Genomic DNA, 21,506 nt, shown 5'->3' on the forward strand with positions numbered 1-21,506 from the left:
TGTGAAAAGTCTTAGATATGGAAGAAAAATACTCAAAATATAAAATAAATTTTGTACCTTGATATTAAAAGCCTAATCCAGATTACTTTATTAACACTTTTATGTGACGGCTTAAATAAAAGTTGGAAATTTTATGGACAAGTACCATGAATCAACTGAATAATAATAATAATCAACTGAAAAGAAACTAAAATATTGAGAAATCAGTACATTTTATTTTTATAGTTTATTTCCTAAAACGGGTACTTGTCAAACTGCCAATGTATTAAAAGATGCTTAAATTTAAATTGATCATTATTTCGACATAATTTTTTTTTCTTTTAGAATAAAAGGTCGCTTCTACCTGTTCTTCCTCGGGGTAAACAAATCCACATTAATGCATTGGAATTTAAAAAACAAAATTAACTAAGCGTGTTTTGACGGCAGCATGTAGATATTTTGATTCATTTCTTGGTAAACTACAAAGTCAGTCTGCAGATCCTGTTAAATGAAAAATAATAATAAATTAACATTTCACAACAAAAACTACTCATTTGCAAAAAAAAAATATGTTAATTTTGAAATTAAAAATATGAGTATTTGCAATGAAAGAAAGCACAGAACCCTGTATGTCAAAAAATTGTATGGATAAAATCAGTTTCTGTACATACATAGTCACGCAAAAGAATTTTTTTCTTGAACTATAGTGAATCATATTGTCAGGTTAATGCCAAAGTCTGTATGATAATGAACATAGATTACTTAACACGCTGGACAGCAAAAGCCTTAGGTTGATTTTTTAAATACATAGTTATTCAGGCGGACTTCATCTTTCCCACATTTGACTTTCGCACAATTCGCTATTTTACACATTTAAAAAAAATCCACAATAATGCAAAAATGTTTTGTTTCCATGTAGTTGTTTCCCTTTCACACTATGAAATGCATATGAACCTGGTCTGTACTGTGGAAGTGTTATGTGCGTACTTAATTATAACATATGGAACGAAATAAACAATATTGGAGACACATGGGCTGAAATAAAGAGCCAACAATGAAAGGTTCATGGAAACAACTTTGCCCACAAATGATGGGTGATTTCATAAATTCTGATGAAACTCCACAAACCATCACACTTGAAATAGTTCACCTAATGAACAAGTAAACCTGGATGTTAACAGTGAAGATATTAATGAGATGATTGAATCTCATTCTGAACCCTTGACTAATGAATTTCTAATGGACCGACAAGATAATGAAAATGATATACAAATTGAAAGTGAGGAAGAAGAACCCGAAGAAATCACCATGAAAAGTATTAAGGAAGCTTATACGCATCTCGAGACATTTTTTAATATTATGGAAGAATAAGATCCCAGTGGAGATTGCATATCTCAAGTGCGTAGGGTGATCCATAAAAGTATTTTATGTTACAGAACTCTATGAAGAAAAGAAAAAATAGTAAAATACAACTCTGGACAAGTTTTTTAAACAAATATAATTTTTATACAATGTATATTTTTGATAAAAACTAATTTGAAAGTACTATTTTTGGTGTTTTTATTTTTACATCCCTCTACTTTGGAACATTTAACTTTCGCACACATTTTCAGGAACCAATCATGTGCGAAAGTTGAGATCGGCCTGTGGGAATAATACAATATATATATATATATATATATATATATATATATATATATATATATATATATATATATATATATATATATATTTAAAGTTTTCCCTAAATAAATTGTACTAGATTTTGATTGAGTATTTTTATAATTAGATGCATGAATTAATAGACATTAAAACACGTAGGACTGGTGTTTTTTATGCCTGCGGATCGCTGGCGACGGGAATTGATAATTATGTACATATAGTTAAGACTTCAACAAAGAGATTGGATGATAATATTCATATAAAAACATTAAATATGTCATTCTTTCATTTATAACTTGGAAAGGAAGCCGGCGCAGAAGGTATTAGTACCCTTCCCGTCCTTAAGCATCAATAGACCAAACAGGTAAAAATACCTTCCCATCCTTAGTGTGTTAATAAAATTATCTACGTCTCATATTGCAAAATGTAATAAGGTGAAAAAAGTTACACATCAGACTAACCCCTCATGTTTGATAAAGATTGGAAAGCATCACAAAATATATTTCTCGGATTCCCCTCACTCCTTCGAAAATAATCTTTAAGAAACCTACTAAACAATGCAATAAAAACTATCATACAAAAACACACAAAGTAAATAGCCAATAAACATTTTATTTCCGGATTACAAGCAAAAGTAGTTGAAAATCATGAGTTAAGTGAATAGCGCACTGATGTGAATTTGGGTGTCCTCAATCCATTTCAAAATTATTTGAAGAAGTTGACAACTCCATGTATTCAATTATTTCTCTCTTCGAGTATAGATATTTTCATTGAAAAAAAACACAATCACCTTACCATAGATAATGAAACCCACGTGTTGTAAGAATAAAATAAAAATATTTGTGAATAAACAACCATCACTATCGTTTCTTTTCACTTAAGCAAATAATTGCTTTCATCCTTTTTAATTACCATTGTTAATGTTTATGAAAATAGGAAAAGGAAATTCGCTTCAGTGCTTCGGCAGCACAGGACAACGGAAAAAAATACACAAAATATTCAAATATTTGCTGCAAACTTTTATTCATTAAAAAATGTAATCTAAGCATATTACAATATAAAACTACAAAATTATTAGTGTAAATAAACACCCCCGTATGCATAAATACTACTTATATTTATTTAGTCAAGTTATTTAAAGGAAAGTCTATAAAAAAAAGTAAAGAAATATGGATCACGTCAGATCACTTGGATTGTAATACTGATCTTTGAATACAGTAATCCGACCATTTCAAAAACAATAAATAAATATGGATTTAGTTAGATTACATGGATATAATACTGACCTTTGAATATAGTAATCAGACTACATATTTATAATAACGCTAAATAAATAAAGATCACTTGGATTATAATACTGACCATTGAATACAGTAATTAGACCATTTACAGCAACACTGACTAAATAAATACAAGACATCTATATATACTAACCTAAACTAAAATACTTCAAAATTACATAATCATTATAAAAAAATTACAACAATAAATTAATTAACAGGTTGATACTCATTGGTTTCAATAAGATAGAATTGGAACAGTATAAACTAATTATGGAAAGAAAAATAAGATATCAAAGTGGACGAACTTAAAAATGTTGATTACATTAATCAATTACTGCCTCCATATGACTGCCTCAGACAACAAAATCAATTTTACAGGAGTGAGAAGAATTTTTTTCTAAACTTGAATATTATAATTACATTAACATGTAAAATGTAATGGCCCCTACTATTTTTTGCCGTAAGTGATGGTGTGATGCCTTAGCGTAAATGGTAACCAAAATAACAACTGAACTTTCTATACTTAAAGCTTTTCCTGTATCAACATATTTCACCAGCAACAAGAATCATAGACAAACTGAATGATCTACCATTCCAAACTACAAATTTAATCATTGGTCCATAGGGGCCATAAAAATGACTTAAATTATTAATACAATATATTTGAAAGTAGAAAAAAACTCACTCCTGCAAAACTGACAGTTGGCAGTTTTGAAGTTTGAGCTAACAACATTTAAATCTACTATGTAATATCACAATGCTGCGAGAGCAATGAAACCGGTCAACCTGTTATATAATTTGATGTAAATTGCTATGATCTTTGGAAGTTCTTCCATCAAGAAAACTAAAGTGAATGTTTTAAATAATGCTTCATTACCCTTGTAAAGTGTAATAATCATCATTTGTAAAGTAAATTATTCTAGAATTTATAAGAGCTACTATTTTGTAAAAAGTTAGCAATAAAATAGAGAACACGTTAAATAAAGGCCAGATAGGATAAATCTTATTGCAGTTATATACCTTTCTCGTGCACAACATTTATAAGGCAAGATTATAGACAAACTTAATTTACGAGATTTACAATATTTTTATATACAATGATAAAGAAAAATAATACTGACTACATCTTTACTTCAAAAATGGATACATTTTTGGTGACAATATAAAATTATATAAAGATACATACAAATTCGCATCACATTAAAGTAAAGCTTTAAGCAGCTGTAAATATATTAACAACAAAAAAGACATAACGTAATTGGTTTATATCCATATTATATCTTCATCTGATGAAAAATAAGGTAATGGTTTAACAGTATTTGAAATTAGATCTATTTTGCTAAAAAAATCACGGCTCGGATATTAAGGGTAACCAAAATATTTTTTTATTTACATATGGTTCACTCAACTCAGGTGCATATAATATTAAATTACAATACCTGAGGTTGAACTTGAAGAATTAGTGTAAAAAGAAGCATAGAGCTTGAGTGAAATGAAGGATTGGAAGCTTCGATAATTAAAGTATAAGTATAATACATATTTCTTTTAATGATTATTTATATAGATATCCTTATGATGAAAAATTAAATACTTGATAATGCTAAATTTGCTGACTAAAACTTTGCATTCAATTTAAATATTGTCTAACCAGTAAACGCAGGAATAAAACTGTCCCCATAGATCACGGTCAAACTTTTTACTTGCTCAAGTAAATTAAATAAAAAATTTATTGATGTTTTTAACAATGCAATTATATTATTAGTTCTATTTTTTACATTAAAAAAAAGAACTGTCAATGTGCAAGGTGCGTAGTAGGCAGTTACTTTTTCTGAAAAATGATTATTTCACATCAAAATAATTTCCCTTATTATTAAAAATTGTTACAATTACATAATTTAAAATATTATTCACTCAGCCAAACAAAACTTACTGTTCATGTGGTGCTAAATAACTTATAGGAATGTAAAAATATGTATCCACTAATATTTCTAAAATAAGAATATATGGCACTTAAAAATTAATATCAAAATTTTTAAAAATCAAATTAAAAAAAATATTTATTAAGAATGAAAATTAACCCTTTGGTTACCAAAATCCAATATATCGGCTTTCGGTACTCTAGCGAGAAATACCGGATCTATCGGATCTGATGTTAAAATTGATCTGATGTTAAAATTGATCTGATGTTAAGATTGATATAAGTATCAGATACATTATGGACAGTATGTTAAGGATTGTGCAAAAAATTTAGATTAACATTACGTTTTTTTTTCAATAAGTTATCCATCAAAATTTTGAATTAAACGATCATGTATATGTTACAAAATTACAAAAATACTTAAAGAGAAACGAGAAAAAAATAAACATAATAAAGGAAAAAAATCTGGAAAAAGTAAGTTATGTAAAGATGCGATACTATTCAAAAAGATAATTTTTACATTTCAAGGTAAAAATTTGAAAAAAATATTGCTAAAAAAATATATATTTGTTAATTACTCGCACCCCTAAACTATTTCTTTGAACACCGGTTGTCGTCAATTGGTTTGGAAGTCATTTGATTCGCAAAAAGGAAAAAAGGCTAAAAAGAAGGTTGACATTCAGTGAGCAGCATTAAGTTGTTAGTAGATATTTTTTAATACACTTAGTTAACTAAACTCTGAGATATTTTTGCCGCGCAAGATAAAACAATGGCACAGAGTGTTTATAAATTATTCAACACATTTTACTTTCGAATTATTAATATTTAAATTGCGGTATTTCTGGCAAAGTAACCCGAAAAGTCTCGGTAACCAAATGGTTACTATAATATGATTTTTTCTATCGATTTAACATATCTTTTCGAAAATATTATTATTGCTTTCATTAAAAACCAAATATTTTTACTATATTTTATATAAAAATACTTTAGACTTTTACAAATATGAAAAACCATATTCTTCGAAATGTCTATTACCGAGATATTTCTTAAAATTGTTTCATAAAATAGAGATTATAAAAATTATTTAGAGAAAGGTGTATAAAATTAGCGTTTTATTGATTTGCATTGAGCGCAATTGAAATTTGTTTCTTGTTTTTTTTGTTTAATGAAATTTGCTAACATAAACAAAACATTGAGATTACGTGTACTTATTTAAATAACCAATAAAATGTTGAATGAATGAATAATCTTATAAAGGATAATATTAAAATAAAATGTTTACAAAAAAAAACTTACAATACAAAAAAAATACTTCATTCAAATGTTATGAAGTTTATGAATGAAATAACAAAATATATTTACAGTAATTGATGAGTGTGTTAAAAAAGAACTTTGTATTTCTATATGAAAACTAAATGCATATTATAGTTATTTTACTGAACCTGTTTGAATTCTGAAATACAAAAGCCACATTTACTTAAAAAATTGCATTGTATTTAGTTGTGATTTACTAATTCTGTAAAAAACACATTCTTATTGTATTTAAAAAGAATGATTTATTTTAGGATATTTTTACAAATGAACTGTATAATTTTTTTTATTATAAAATGTGAAAAGCGTAAAAATATATACTCCTTTAATTTATTACAACTTTGAATTTGGTTTTAAAATAATGCAATGCAAACTGTGTATATATATTCCTTTTAAAAATCCTCTTCTATAAGATTAAATTTCAGTTGGAAATGTATTGCTGTTTGGCGGTCAATTTATTCAACTTTTGACATCTTCTTGTTTAGAACTGTGGGGAAAAAAACCATAAATAATTGGTAATACGCAAAAATTATGTAAAATTATATTTGATCAACATTATCACCATATGAATATATAAAATCAATTAAGCAACGAAACATAGTTTTATTAAATAATGTATTAGGTACATACATAGGTTATTAAAGTTTAAAAAAATATGTATCGCATATATTGAATGTAAAAGTATGATTCCGCCCTTTTTAATCAATAAAAGACATTTATTTATTTACAAAATGAAGTACATACAATTTTTAAGTATGTTTTATTTCAAGCTAGTAGCTCCGCCCATATTTCTAGGCAATTTACAGATTTTCTCTCTGTAAAGTTCAGTTCTTTAGATGCCATCCAATTATTCAGCCAAATTTTAATACTTCCGAAAGAAGTGAACTGTCTTTCAGAAAGCGATGACTGCATGGATTGGAACAAATGATAAGGCACAATGTCAGATGGATGCAGCGGATCCTGCCCCTTTTAGTGGTTTTTTATCGGTTGAAAAACATGTGGTCTGGCATTGACATGCTAAAAAAATAATTTGTCTATTCTCATATTCTAATCCTACATATTCTCTTTGTTCCATGTCAAAATCATAGAAATCATTCTTTACATGATGTATTCGATGGAGCATGCTCACTGTAAATTTTTGCAAGCAAGCAATACGTTTCTACGTCACTTTTTTTGCGATAAAATAACTTAATTAATATTCTTGAAATTATGTTTTGTTGGAATAAAATCCATCATTTTCAACTGAGTAAAAGAAATACTTGTTTAAGCTTCAAATAAATGTGACTAAAAATCAAGGCTTACGGCCACATCTCTCAAATAAAAGTGTTGCCAGGTGTAACAAATACAAGTAATATAGCAGGATTAACACAATCTATGATTAAAAAAATTGCAGGATCACGCTTATACAACCAACAGTATTTACATATTGTGAAATATTATTTATTATTTTACAAGATGACAATATCAGTTTGTAATAAGTAATAGCATGACGAATTTGTTTTAATTTATTTGTCATACTTTTGCTTAGTGTCATGTGTTTACTATATATTAGGTGTATGCATATAAAATTACTGGTTTTTTTACTATATTTAACCATTTTTTTTATATTAAAGGGAAAAAATACATTAATCGAAATAATTGCAGTCGCTAACTACTACTTTTGCCCATCTTTCAAGCAAGCACAGAATCCGTGCTCAAAGAAATCCTGGTCTTTTGGGGAAATCCATCAGACTATCAAATTTTAAACTTCTTTGTAGGAACCGAAGTGTTGCATTAAAGGAAACAAGTGGTATTCTGAAGAGGCTATGTCTGGTGAATACGCGGGATGGTGTAACACTTCCCAGCCTAGCCCTTCCAACCTTTCCTGGACTGGCTAAGCCACATGCGGTTGGGCATTGTCATGCAGCACTTTACTATGCATATTGGCGCATTCATTACGTTTTTCCCTCAAGCCTCGATTTAGCTTGATGAGCTGATGTCTGCCACACTCTTTATTGTAAAGATTAAAATTATATTTTTTGGTTTCAACCATTTTCTGCAGGTTTTTTCTGACAGAGTATGTTCCGGATAAGCCTCCTCAAGCATTCTATGTACTTAGCAGCAGTTTTCTTTTAGTGAAAAACGTAAAACAAAATTTCCCGCAAATACCCTTTTTTTGGTGCTAGACTTGAAATTTTCAAGTCTATGAAAAAAATACTTATTGAAGCTGCAAATGAATGACTTGATGCTCTTTTATGTCGATTGACATATAAGAGCATTAAGCGATGCATTGCCAACATTAAGTATGTACACATACAAAAGCTAGTTTTATCATCGACATACGGCGATTTTATATGCGTACGCCTAATAGTTTTATGTCAAACAAATAATCGCTTAAATGAGTCGCTACACGCAACGCAGTAGTCATATTCAAAAAATAGCATTATTAAAACAGAAAATGATGTTTGATTTCTCTCATCGATTTTTTATGACTTACATAGGGAGAATCACAAGTCAATATTTTCATTCATATTTCTTTCACCAAAAATTATTATAAAAAAATTATACATATATAGTAAAACCTCACTTTTACATTTTGCACTTTTTCTACAGAATAGTTTTACCTTAATAAAAATCATTATAAATTTACCCATATTTTACATAATCCATGTTAAAGTTTTATCCATGTTAAAATTTAATCCATTTTAAATTTACCCTTATTTTACATAATTCATGTTAAAGATTTATCCATGTTAAAATTTAATCCATGTTAAAATTTACCCTCATTTTACATAATCCATGTTAAAAAAGACACCATTTTGTAAATTGGAATTTCGACCTTTCATAACTAAATGTTTACCAGTTTAGTTTATTACAAGAATTTTTAACATTTAGTCTATGCGAATTTAAATGCAACAAAAAAACTGGTCTTTACTCGCGTCCAAATAAAATACATGTGAATATAAAATGAATTATTGAACATTTTAGAGGCTGCAAGATTGTTCATATTAATTTATTAGCTAATAAACCAACATTGTGACAAAATCTATTCCATATTTGATTTCCCCAGTCCCTAGGAAAATGTAAAAACGGGGTTTTACTGTATTTAAAAAAATAATAATAAAAAGTAATGCTTTTAAACACAAGTTTTATAATGATGAAAATTAAAATGTAAGAGTAATGAGTCTTACATAATTTAAGGTTGGATTGTTTCACTTTTTGGTATCATTAGATTCATTGTTGAATCGTCATCTGTGTCCTTTGAAATAGCCGGAACGAGTCCAGTGATTGCCTAAAAAGGAAAATTAAAAATCTTAATGCAAGGCAAGCACACAGGACAATAAAAGTTGTAGTATTTATTTACAATTAAAATACAATCTGTCTAAGCGCATGGAATATGCTAGCGGAGATATAGAGTAAACAGCAACAGGGCATATGTCGTACAGGAGAAAGTGACCAACTACCAAAACGTAAAATGTTCAGGAGGGTCATTTAAGTCACTATTGCTTGGCAAGAAAATAAACACCTATGCAGTTCGTCATTTTTGACAAATCAATATATGTACATACTATACTTCCAAATTTAAGATCCTTTGGGATTTTTTTCATGGCAATATTAAGCTAGTAATATATCAAATTGTCAATGATCACATTTTTGCAAAAAATGCACTTGGTCACTTTCTCCTGCATGAACACGATATGTTGACTGTTATAGGCTTTGTAGTAACATGTTTTTATCAAAGGGGTCTTAAAATTGCATTCGGTCCATAGCTACAATTGCTGTATAAGATAACTAAATATGTATTATTATTATTATCTCATGAATTGATTCGGCAGTCACTTTGTGGAAAAATCTATCCATTTTTATTTCAGTTTTACTTAGTAAATACCACTATTTCTTAAAATCTACTGTGACACGTGTTTTGATGCATTCCAAATCATTTTCAAACACCGTATGTAAAGCTAATTTTGAATTTCAGAGTTGGGACCTTGGGGCGTTGAAGGATGAAGGGGGGTAGGAGCTGTTTATTTTATTTATTTATTTATTTATTGTATTACTATTTTTTATTTCTTATCAATGGGAACATAGACAATAGGGGGGAGGCTGTAGTCACTGTCCAAGGACCCAACTCTAAAATTTAGAATTAGCTTCAGATACGGTGTTTGAAAATGATTCGGAATGTGTTGAAACACGTGTCACTATAGATTTGAAGAAATAGTGGTGTTTACTAAGTAAAACTTATTTTATTTATTGTTTCGGCTTTTACTTTGTGGTAAGACATGTTAAAATGATTAAGGAAACATTTGCTTAAAAAAGTGGTATTTATGAAATTTCGTGTGGAGATTGTGATAAAAAATATGTAGGCCAAACTATGAGAAATTTAAAGATTAGAATTAAAGAACATCGCATCAGTCTTGTTAGTAAATTATTTTTCTGAATTTGCAAATCACATAATTGATACAAATCACTCATTCCACTCTCATAACCTAAAATTATTACACCTTGTACCATATGAAGGCCAAATTATGAATTATTTAGAAAATTTAAAAATCCAAAAAAAATTAATTCTAATAATAATTTTATGAATTATTTAGAAAATTTAAAAATCCAAAAAAAAACTAAATTCTAATAATATTTTATTAAATATAATATATTGTTTCTAAATTCTTCACCTTTGCTTTCAATTTTTCCTTTATTTTTAAATTCCGCCCCCTTGACAAACGCCCTCCCCCTAACTTACCACTCTCCTTATTTACAGAACAGTTTTTTATTTTATATTTTAGTTATTATTCAGGCCTGACGATGGAAGTTTAGCTTCCGAAACTAGTCATTAAAAAACTCAAGTGGTATAAAAACAAGTATTTCCTTAATCATTTTAAATAAAACTTAAATTAAAAATAATTATTATCATTACAATTACAACATAGTCTATTTTTTTCTTACAATATTTATTGAAAATATAGAAAATAAACTAATTATTTTCACTTATTTCAATTTGTTATTTTGCCTTCTTTAACTTTTTTTTACTTCAGATTACTAAGTTAATTTCAATTGAAGTTATTTAATTAGCTCTTACTAGCATGGGATCGGGCACTTTGATACTCATTTCCAGTCGGCTGGCTTCCATGTCACTCATTCCTCCGTGTATTTTGAAATGGGTCTTGAGCGCCGAGCTCTGCCGGAAGGCATGTCCACACATGGAGCACACGTACGGTCGCTCGCCCGTATGCGTTCTGGTATGGGACACTAGATCATTCTTTTGGGCAAATGCCTTATCGCAGTAGATACACCTGAAATTGATAAATAATAAAATTAATTACAGCAACGCTACAGTGAATTATTCTGTTTTTTTAAAAAAAAAACAGGTTTTGATAAAACACTAAGTATTTTGACATCTCAACATAGATGAAGAATATGGAAGTCTGGGCATTTACAGGGCTTACGACTTGTGTTTCAAGAATTTGAGTACGGCTTGGCTTGAGTCAATCATGGGTAGCATTGGTAAATGTTACATGTGTGTAAAGTGATCACCTATGATGGCAGTATGCCTTGTGAATACTTAGACTTCCATATTCTTCTTCATCTTGTTGAGATGTTAAAAGTAATGTAAAAAATAACTTCTTATTTGGAGATAATCCAGATTTGTGAACAATATTTAGACACACTCAAAATGTTGTAAACACAAAGTACATAAACGGTAAAAAAACTCAATATCAAGGTCATTAAATATCACATAAATACACAAAACGATAGGCGACAATAACTACACAACTGCAGAACTACACAACCAGTAAATGAAAAACATAAATGAATAGTATTTTAAATATCAAAATCAAACACTGATTTGAATCTAGTAAGTTGTATATATTTTTATTTCGCCTAGTTAGGGTGTTATGAATAATAAGGAGATATAAAATAAAGTATTCATAGATTTCTAAATTAGCCAAACCTGATTTTAATTAGCCAAATTGAAGTATTTTTAATGTACTGTAGGTATCCCAACTTGGTATAAAACATCTATCGTTACTCTTTCTATGAAAGACGATGGAAGTCTAGCATCCCAGGGCTTACGACTTGGCACTTGGTTGGCTTGAGTGATCACTTTATACACATGTGTAACCAATCACCATTCTGCCCATTATTGAACATCCATATTGCAATAATTCTTGAAACCTGTATATACGCCTTGAACAAAAAGTTCCCAGAATCACCACCGTGTGGCGTTCTCAGTCACCCCATTTGAGTTTTTTTTTTCTTAGATTACCACATCTGTCCTTGATATTCTATGAAATTTTCAGTTTCATAGCTTGACATTTGTAAAAGTGACACCGTATCGAGTACATCTGCGATTGTGCATGTTTTCGATTTTTACAATTTCAAAAATGGAATGGAATTTGCTACGAGTTTGTATTAAATTTTGCGGTTTTAGTGGTGCGATAACATTAAAAAAGCTAGGAAAGTGTTTTGGCAACGATACTCTGAATAAAAAAGTCGTTTACCAGTGGCACGAATGTTTCATGAGTCTGTCAACGATGATGAACGCAATAGCAGGTCATCTACATCGAAAACCGACGAAAACATTAAAAAAAACAAAGACTAGATGTCCGTAAACCGCAAATTGACAATTAAAGAGATGGCAGAGGAGTTAGGCATCGCTTTTGGATCCGCTCAAGACGTTTGGGTGAAGCAATTTGCCAAAAAATACTTAATTTGTGGGCAAACAACTCGTGGATCTTGCACCGCGATAACGCACCGTCAGTATCCGTGACCATTTGGGTAAAAACGGAATGAATACCATCCAAAAACCACCAAATTAAGATGATTTGGCTCCCTGCAACTTTTTCCTATTCGGTTGACTCAAGAAACTGCTCCCGGAACGCGTTACAGCATCCAAGATGAGGTCATGGAAAAATCGAAGATGGCTTTGATGGCCATACTGAAATCCGATTATATAAAATGTTTCGAGGATTGATCAAGTGCTGGCATAAGTGCATTGCAGTCAATGAAGAGTACTTTGAGAGGGATAATATTGATTTTGATGAATAATCTTGATTTTTAATTTTATGAACAAATTCCGGGAGCTTTTAGATCAAGGTGGTACATATATGCAATGGTCTCAGAACCTTTCACATATCAGTGCGATATTCGATCAGATTGGAAATATGGCTTATTGTAACACAATCAGGTGAGAATCGGTTGAGATTGTTGACACAATCATTAAACTTGTTCTGTTTGAATGTAACTATCAAGTTGAGATACCAGTAATATTGACATCTCATTCCTAGGGTGATTAATCCAGTGTCTGATATTATAAATGATAAATATTATTTTTGTTGTATTCACAATATCCGTATTTACCTATTTATTATACCTGCATTTTTAGAATTGCCAAAATTGTATTACAAATTAATTTGGGTGAATGTTTTTATTTCACTGCTGTTCTCACACAAAAATACAAACCGTTGTTTGTTTCTCCGAAAATTTTGAATATGGCCACTCCTGAAAGTAAGAAAGTATAAAAAATATACGTACTTGTAAGGTTTCTCGCCTGTATGGGTTCGTCTGTGGTTTTTGAGAGTGCCCAGAGCAGTGAACCGCATGGGACAGAAGTCACACTGATATGGACGCTCCCCAGTGTGGATCCGTTTGTGTTTGACAAGAGAGCTAGAAGTGGTGAAACCACCCCCGCAAACATCGCACACAAATGGGTGTGCACCGCTGTGCTTACGTGTGTGAGCTTCCAACTCACCCTTGGAAACAAACCTAAAAAAAATCATCTTTAGGAGAAAAAAAAGGAAAAAGTGTGTTTTTTTTTCAATTAGGGCTGAAAACTGCTTCATGTGATATTTAGGTGTTAAGAGAAAATAATTTTCAGAGCAATCCGTATAAAGATATTTGTAACTTTTGTTAATCCACTTAAATCATTGTAATCAACTTTTTCTTTGAGTCTGGTGTAATTGCAGCACCTTTGCAAGTAAAATTCAATGATTTTTATTGAAATCTAGATTTTAATATGCCCTTATTTACTTGAATAAATATGCAGTAATAATAAGCATTTTTTCACTGTGAAATAACTATAATATAACAATAAATACTATAATATTGTACAACAAAAAGAAAATGTCTGTCAGCCAGCACCATAGGGTATCAGTTGCCTGTTAATTTTAAACATAAACCTGAACAATAAAGGACTATTTATCCCCTATGAGAAAAACACTTACTAGCATCGGAGTAGCAAAAAATTAAATATATATTTTACTATCATGTATGAATATTCCATTTTAATTTCAATTTCAAATGGTAAACACCATTATTTCTTAAAATGTATAGTTTCGATGCATTCTGCATAATTTTCAAATACCTTATGTGAAGTTAACTCTAAATTTAAGAGTTAAGTTCTTAAAGAAATAGTGGTTTTTACCAAGTGAAATTTAAATTTAAAAAAAAACATTCAGTCAGGCCACTCCCTCATTGGCTGGGCGCAAACTGCTGACTATATTAAGGTAAGGTTGTGTCATATAATATATCAATTTTCGACCAGTCTTTGTGTTCACTTCTCTGCACTGCTCCTTCACATCGACCCAGCATTTGCATGGATTTATATCCCTGCTTTGCTTTACGCCCTTTGGAATATACGATTCAGAATTATCACCCCTACGGATTCCAAATTGATGCGATTTTCTACAGGCGATATCCACAACAGCTCTAATCGGGGCTTTGAGAGCATACACTCGGAACATTGTCGCCGGACATCTCTTACATTTGTAGTCACCATCTTTTGTATCGGATCACCGTCTTTACCCGAGTTTTCATCCAACAGATGCCAGAGTCATCAATATGTGACTGCCATACGATTTTGTAGTTGCAAAAAGAAAAGGTAGTTTGGAGTCAGGTTTATTTGCATCTGGTCTGATTATTACGGAGTTCGTTATCAGCCAGATGAAAGAAAGAGAGTAAACCTAATAGGATTTGGGCATGTTGGCGGGACTACGAGCAACCGACCCGAGAGATGACAAGCTAGAGCAAGAGATGACCGCCATGGAGAAACAGCTGGCGTATTTAATTACAGAGATGGTTAAGACCTTTGCTTGTATGAAAGTATGTGAACGCCTTTAGCTGCACACGGACATACACTGGCTGCAAATACCTGAGTAACAAGGTGCTCTATGCGCTACCGGCATTGCCTTTCTGGCTGACGTGTGTACTGACAGCTGAGGGGGGGGCAGAGCCTCAATGTAGCGGCAGAGAGAAGTGGCGATATAACTAAATAAATGAATAATTGAAATAAATAAATTTGGAACATGAAAGAAGACGAAACTTATGAAGTCATCACAGATTCCAGCAGTCAAAATTTAAAATATAATTCCAAAATAACACTGGAATTAATGCCAATATATTTAAGACTTCTAATTCAAAGATATGTTATTTAATATAGTAAAATTTTAATGAATATTCACCAAGGCTGGAAAGATTGACTGATTTCAATATCTATCAATAGCTTAATTATTAAGAATTAAGAGTTTACTAACGTTTGATCACAAAAAGAGCATTTGAATGGCTTGTATCCTTGGTGGCGTCTGACGTGTTCCTTTAAGTTGGTACTTTGACTAAATCCACGACCGCAAATGGAGCAAAGGAATGGTTTTTCCCCCGTATGTGTTCTAATATGATCTTTTAAAGTGGAAAGCATATTGAAACCTGAAATGAAAAATTTAATTATAAGTTAGAAAAAAAGTAACATCTCATTAATTGAAAGGACACAAATAAAATTCTTAGACAAATAAAAAATCATTTATTTAATTTCAATAAGACGGCGTTACTTGCTGCAGTGCGTGAAACAATGCCTCTATTGAGAGATTGATTCGATGAGTTAATTTCACATTTTTGACAGGTGAATGGCAGCCCAGATTGTGTGATATAACACATCTAGATGTTTTTTCTTTGGGGATACATAAAGTAAAGTTTTTGACAATAAATCACCTTCAATTGAGGCATTGCCAGCCAGCATTACTCGCATCATTAGCGCCATACTGATTTAAATGCTTAAATGCGCATTGAAAATTGGTAGAATGGACGTTCTAAAATGCAGTCCCGGCCAAAATTTGGAAGACATTATCTTTTAAAAGTAAATGCCAAAAACTTTACGATGATAGTAAAAACACCATGATTAATGTGAATTTTTAACTTTTATTAAGAATTTTAAATCTATTTTCTAAAAACAAACTGATGCATGGTCATATTAACACATTGTCGGGCAGTTTTTTCATCAACCCCGGTCCTAATTATGCTCTGCCGCCCGACCCTCAAACACAATTCCGATTTATACAATGTTTTTTGACGTCCCTCGCACACTGCCAAGCAAATAGAACGCTTATAAGCATATCCCCTCTGCTCTCTACTAACAGTATGCAAAAGATTCTTTTAAGCGTTTCCTGCAAATAATGTCTTAAGAAGTAGTGGATTAGTAGGGGGATGGAATATATGAGTAAGTTACCTTTGTCACAAAAATTACACTGGTGTTTTTTGATACCCTCATGGTTGGATACGTGCATAGAAAGGCTGTCTTGTCTGGCAAAGGATTTATCACAAAGATTACACTTAAAGCCTTTGTCAACTGAATGTGTCAAAACATGATTGTCAAGGTGAGCTTTTCTTTTAAATTCCCTGAAAAATTATTTAATACATATTTAATAATTATCATAATTTAATGCCAAAAAGCCACAACACAAAAAAAATTGAGTTTTTTTTGCGTTGTGGCCCTTTGGCATTCACCAGTGATATGTATGTATTTATGGTTCTTAATTTCTTGTAATGCTATTTGTTCTGTAAATAAAAAATTTAATAACTTTATGTAAATGCAAAAGATTCACTAATAACTACACAAGTAGATGAAGAAATGATGGAAGTTAAGTCATATATTTGATATTTCCAAAATAGATAAATATGTATATAAAATAAATATATTTCTTAAATATGTTATTTTAAATATTAAATTTATTATTATATATCGGAATGTTTTGGCAAAAATTAACTCAAAAAATATGAAATTTTGACTAATTATGCTGCATCAAAAAGTTTTCAACGTTCTATAAACTGGCAAAATAAACAAAGTAGTTTGAAATGTCATATTTGTGGTTTTACACGCAAATTCAACTTTCAGTTTAATAACGGGTAATTTATTCAGGCTAAACGCTTTAAATAACAGCGATTATTCAAACAGGGATTTGAGAGTTAACATTTTTTGCCAGTACGCCCACGATACAATAAAGTCATTTTACAAGTTGGGATAGTATTTTAAATGTATTTTACAGCATTAATTATATAGTAACCAAAAGTAAAATGTCTCAGTAGTAACGAGAAATAATCATACACAAAAAACAGTGTGATGTAATATTTAAATATAAAATACCTTTTACAGGTGAGACAAGTGTGAATCTCGCTCATTTGATCCTCGTGCTTTTTCAAATGGAGCGTTAAAGCGGTTGACTTGGAAAATTTTCTCTCACACATCGTACAAGAGTAAGGCACTGCGTTCTTAGCTTTCTCATCATCACCACTCCCATCGTCTCCATTCCAATTGGTTTCATTAATATCTAAGGAATCAATAGATTCGCGTTTTCTTTTTTTAGATTTTTTCTTATTGATGGCACCATTAACTTTCTGCGATTTCTTCTCTTTCTCTTTCTTAACTTTGCCAGGTTTTTCTGTTACATCAGTTAAATGTTTAAATTTCATATGCAGAATAAAGTTTTTCCATGAAAAAGATAAATCACAATGAGAACATGTGTATGTTTTTCCTTTTTTTACATTCTTCTCCGCATTTTCAGGTTCAATCATAATATCATTTTCAACTGTCGAAGGCTCAACTTCTAATTTAATTTCGGTTTTTGCATCAACTTCAATCTGGTCATCTATCACTCCTTCTGATATGTTATCATTACTGTTGAATCCAGTTTCCGAATGATCATCGAATCTTAAGTTTTCTACTAATGGTGTATCGCTATCGCTACTAACCTAAAAAATAAAGCACAAATTAGTTCTGGATATTTGAGAAGCCTTGCAGTCGCAGTACTCTCACCAAAATTTCTGGGTTCAACCCCCGTTATTTGCAAACACAAGCCACTGAGACAAAACTGAAAAAAGTTAGGTAACCAGCATACCATTATCAATTAGTGGTATAAAAAAATTACAACATTTAAAAGGCACAAAATGCAAAGTAAAATAACTGGGTTCTAATTTGGTCTGTATAAAATATATAAAAATATTATTTTTTAACATCTCATCAAAGATGAAGAAGAATATGGAAGTCTGGGCATTTACGGGGCTGACGACCGTCATCGGCTGGTTTAAGTGATCACTTTACACACGTGTAACATTCACCAATTCTACACATTATTGACAACCACACTACTCAAATTCTTAGAAGTTCTATATATATATATATATATATATATATATATATATATATATATATATATATATATATATATATATATATATATATATATATATATATATAAATGAACCAATTTAGAAACCTTGTTCTTGAATCACTAGAACTTCACTAGAGACATCTATTGGTGAGATGTAAAGAAGCTTTTTACTAAGCAGAAACTCTTATATTAGTATGTGAGGTCCGAATCCTGGATTATAATCACACACATGAGAAACGCCAGAAAATACCATTTTCATTTTTATTATTTAAGCTTATAATTTGACCAGATAATTTATTTACAACATTTTGAGTGTGTCCAAATACTTGTTCACAAAATCTGGATTATCTCCAATTACAGGAGTTATTTTCATATTATTTTTTGACATCTCATCAAAGATGAAGAAGAATATGGAAGTCTGGGCATTTACGGGGCAAATGCCCAGACTTCCATATTCTTCTTCATCTTTGATGAGATGTCAAAAAATAATATGAAAATAACTCCTGTAATTGGAGATAATCCAGATTTTGTGAACAAGTATTTGGACACACTCAAAATGTTGTAAATATATGAAAATGAAATGAACGGCAAATAAAACTGTGATTATACTATCCATACTTACTATTTCCTCCTTAATTGGTTTTTCTTTGGACTTCTTAGATATAATTTTCATTTCACACTTACGATAATGTGAATTAAAAACAGTCATTGATTTAAAAGTCTTGGAACATATTTGACACGTGAATTTAGGTTTTGTAGCCTTACTGGTACTACAACTTTTGCTTTTATGTTCATCGTGTTCTACTCGTATATGTTCCTTAAGCTTACTACACAACTGAAACCTAAAACCAATAAATGATATAATAAAATGAGTAAATTTAAAATAAATTGCAGAAAATTTGAAGATGTAAAAATAATATTTTCCTCTTTAACACGTTGATTGCCGACCTGAAAAGCTGGATTTCAGGAGATGGCCAAATTATTATTTTTCTTTAAACTTGCTAATATTTTTTTAACAGTGCTCATATGACTTTGTAAAGTGTGTCTTTAGTTTTAATATTATTTAAGTAGGTTTAAAGTAATATAAATATTTATCACGCAGTAAAGCGTGAACGGCTATCGGCCGACGGGCCACGCATATATACGTGACCACCGCTGGTTTGTCAATTGCTGACCCACCGCTGGTATGTAAATTGGTAATCTGGCTCTTCGGAATTGGATCTAAAATCTACACCAGTAAACTGACTTAAGCGCATTCCAAAGATAATATTCGTTACAAAATACCAGCCATCACAGAGTCTACCTGCCGGGTCGTCGTTACAAATTTTGGCGTTCGACTAAACGAGTGCCGCAAACGCAAGGGTTTACATTTGGATGATCTAATTTTTAAGAAACAAATTCCCAAATGATGTACTTTAATAAATAATAAACATTTTTTTCGATAAATGGCTCCCTTTTTTAAAAAATTGATCCACAAACTTTATTTTGAAATACCCTGTATCCTTTAGTATCAATAAGAAATGAAATATGGCGAGTTTATTATTTTCGAGTGAAAAGTATGTTGTTGGATTCTATTGTTTACAATAGTATAACATGCTTTAATATAAAGGTAAAAATATGTTTTTATACCTAAGATTACACACGGCACATTGGTAAAGAGCACTATCATCAGAATTTTGTGAGGATTTAGTATCCGCATCCTTGGAATCTTCCTTAACAATGAAGTCATCCAATAAAGATACTTCATTATCCAATTCAATGGAAAGTTCTTGTTCATGTTTGATCAAAAGTTTTTTTTCCTGACTTCTGTCAAAAATCTTCCTCCAGTTAGCATCAGATGTGCAGCACTGAACTTTGAAGAAGGAGGCTTGTTCAGCGAGGGAAATACATTCTCTGCAAATCTGTTTCGGAAATTCATCACTTTTGTCAATCTGAAAAATAATAGAAAATTATGAGTGAGCTTTCTATTGAAAAATAAACACAACTTCAGAAATCTGAGTAGTGTGATTGTCAATCATCGGTAGAATGGTGAATGTTACACATGGTCACATAGCCCAGCCAATGACAAATCGCAAGCCCGTTAAATACCGAGACTTCCATAGTCTTCTTCACCTATGTTGAAATATAGATCTATTACGGGTACTGAAAGATCTAGGTTCAAATAAATAGCTGTATGAGGCACTTTTTGATCAATTACTCAAATACTGACACAACTTCTACCATTTGACACAAGACATACAATCGTTCAATTTAATTTAATAATAGGTGCTGAAGTCAACTTACTTTGATTCCTGTGACATATGTTATTACTTCCGATATGGATTGAGACATCGCCCTCGATGCCGTAAAAATTGATTGTAAATCATTTTCACTGGACATGCACGCTCTGCATAAATCGCCGGATGCCATTGTAGTAATTGTAGGTACATCCTCTTCTGCTCCTGTGTACTCCATCGCTAATTTACACGGGTTCGCGGTAACATAATCAATCTCCTAGTTTGAAAATCTTTGAACCAACTTTGACAATTACGCGTCTGTAAGACATAATATTATTAAAAATACAATTAACACATTGTTTCATTCAATGTTTCAATAACAACAAAGTGCAACATTATGCACAACCAGACTGACAAGCGATGCACTACAAATGACAGTTGAAACACAACAAAAAAACTGAAGCGGCTAATGTTTCACGACCATTTTAAATCAAATAAAAATATATATTTTTAAACATATCACAGATCTCAGTTAGTATATAAAAATACAAGAAGCTATATTCAAAAAAAGAGTCAGCGCACAGCAACGACGTGCGCAACTCGACCCCGAAAATACCAAACACAATAAAAATGGCGCCCGGACCCCACACATACAACACGCGCGTATATGGTTACATGTTCACCACGTTGAGCAAATATTTATTTGAAAATAGTTCTTATGTAT

General features: G+C 30.9%; 1 protein-coding gene across 3 annotated transcripts; it reads right to left on the reverse strand.

The window, feature by feature from the left end:
* Nucleotides 1–308: 308 nt before the first annotated feature.
* On the reverse strand, nucleotides 309–21,405 carry LOC148312230 (uncharacterized). 3 transcript variants are annotated; one of them, XR_015839270.1, is made up of 11 exons: nucleotides 20,850–21,405; nucleotides 20,196–20,497; nucleotides 19,189–19,408; nucleotides 17,543–18,147; nucleotides 16,628–16,797; nucleotides 15,663–15,831; nucleotides 15,281–15,396; nucleotides 13,666–13,896; nucleotides 11,210–11,423; nucleotides 9,324–9,424; nucleotides 5,984–6,640 (listed from the first exon to the last, which is right to left on the reverse strand). XR_015839270.1 is itself a non-coding variant. In XM_088277612.1 (10 exons), exons 1-9 carry the CDS (start codon nucleotides 21,018–21,020, stop codon nucleotides 9,329–9,331), a joined length of 2,178 nt encoding a protein of 725 aa, XP_088133738.1. In that variant the 5' UTR covers nucleotides 21,021–21,405; the 3' UTR covers nucleotides 309–480; nucleotides 9,324–9,328. The 3 variants fall into 3 exon arrangements, 2 of the variants coding, with proteins under 2 accessions (XP_088133738.1, XP_088133736.1); XM_088277612.1 differs by lacking the exons at nucleotides 5,984–6,640; nucleotides 15,281–15,396 and adding an exon at nucleotides 309–480; XM_088277610.1 differs by lacking the exon at nucleotides 15,281–15,396.
* Nucleotides 21,406–21,506: the final 101 nt, after the last annotated feature.

This window comes from Brachycentrus maculatus, unplaced genomic scaffold, assembly GCF_059751285.1.
Source record: "Brachycentrus maculatus isolate JH-2025_06_01 unplaced genomic scaffold, ASM5975128v1 h1tg000048l, whole genome shotgun sequence".
NCBI classification, from domain to species: Eukaryota; Metazoa; Arthropoda; class Insecta; order Trichoptera; family Brachycentridae; genus Brachycentrus; species Brachycentrus maculatus.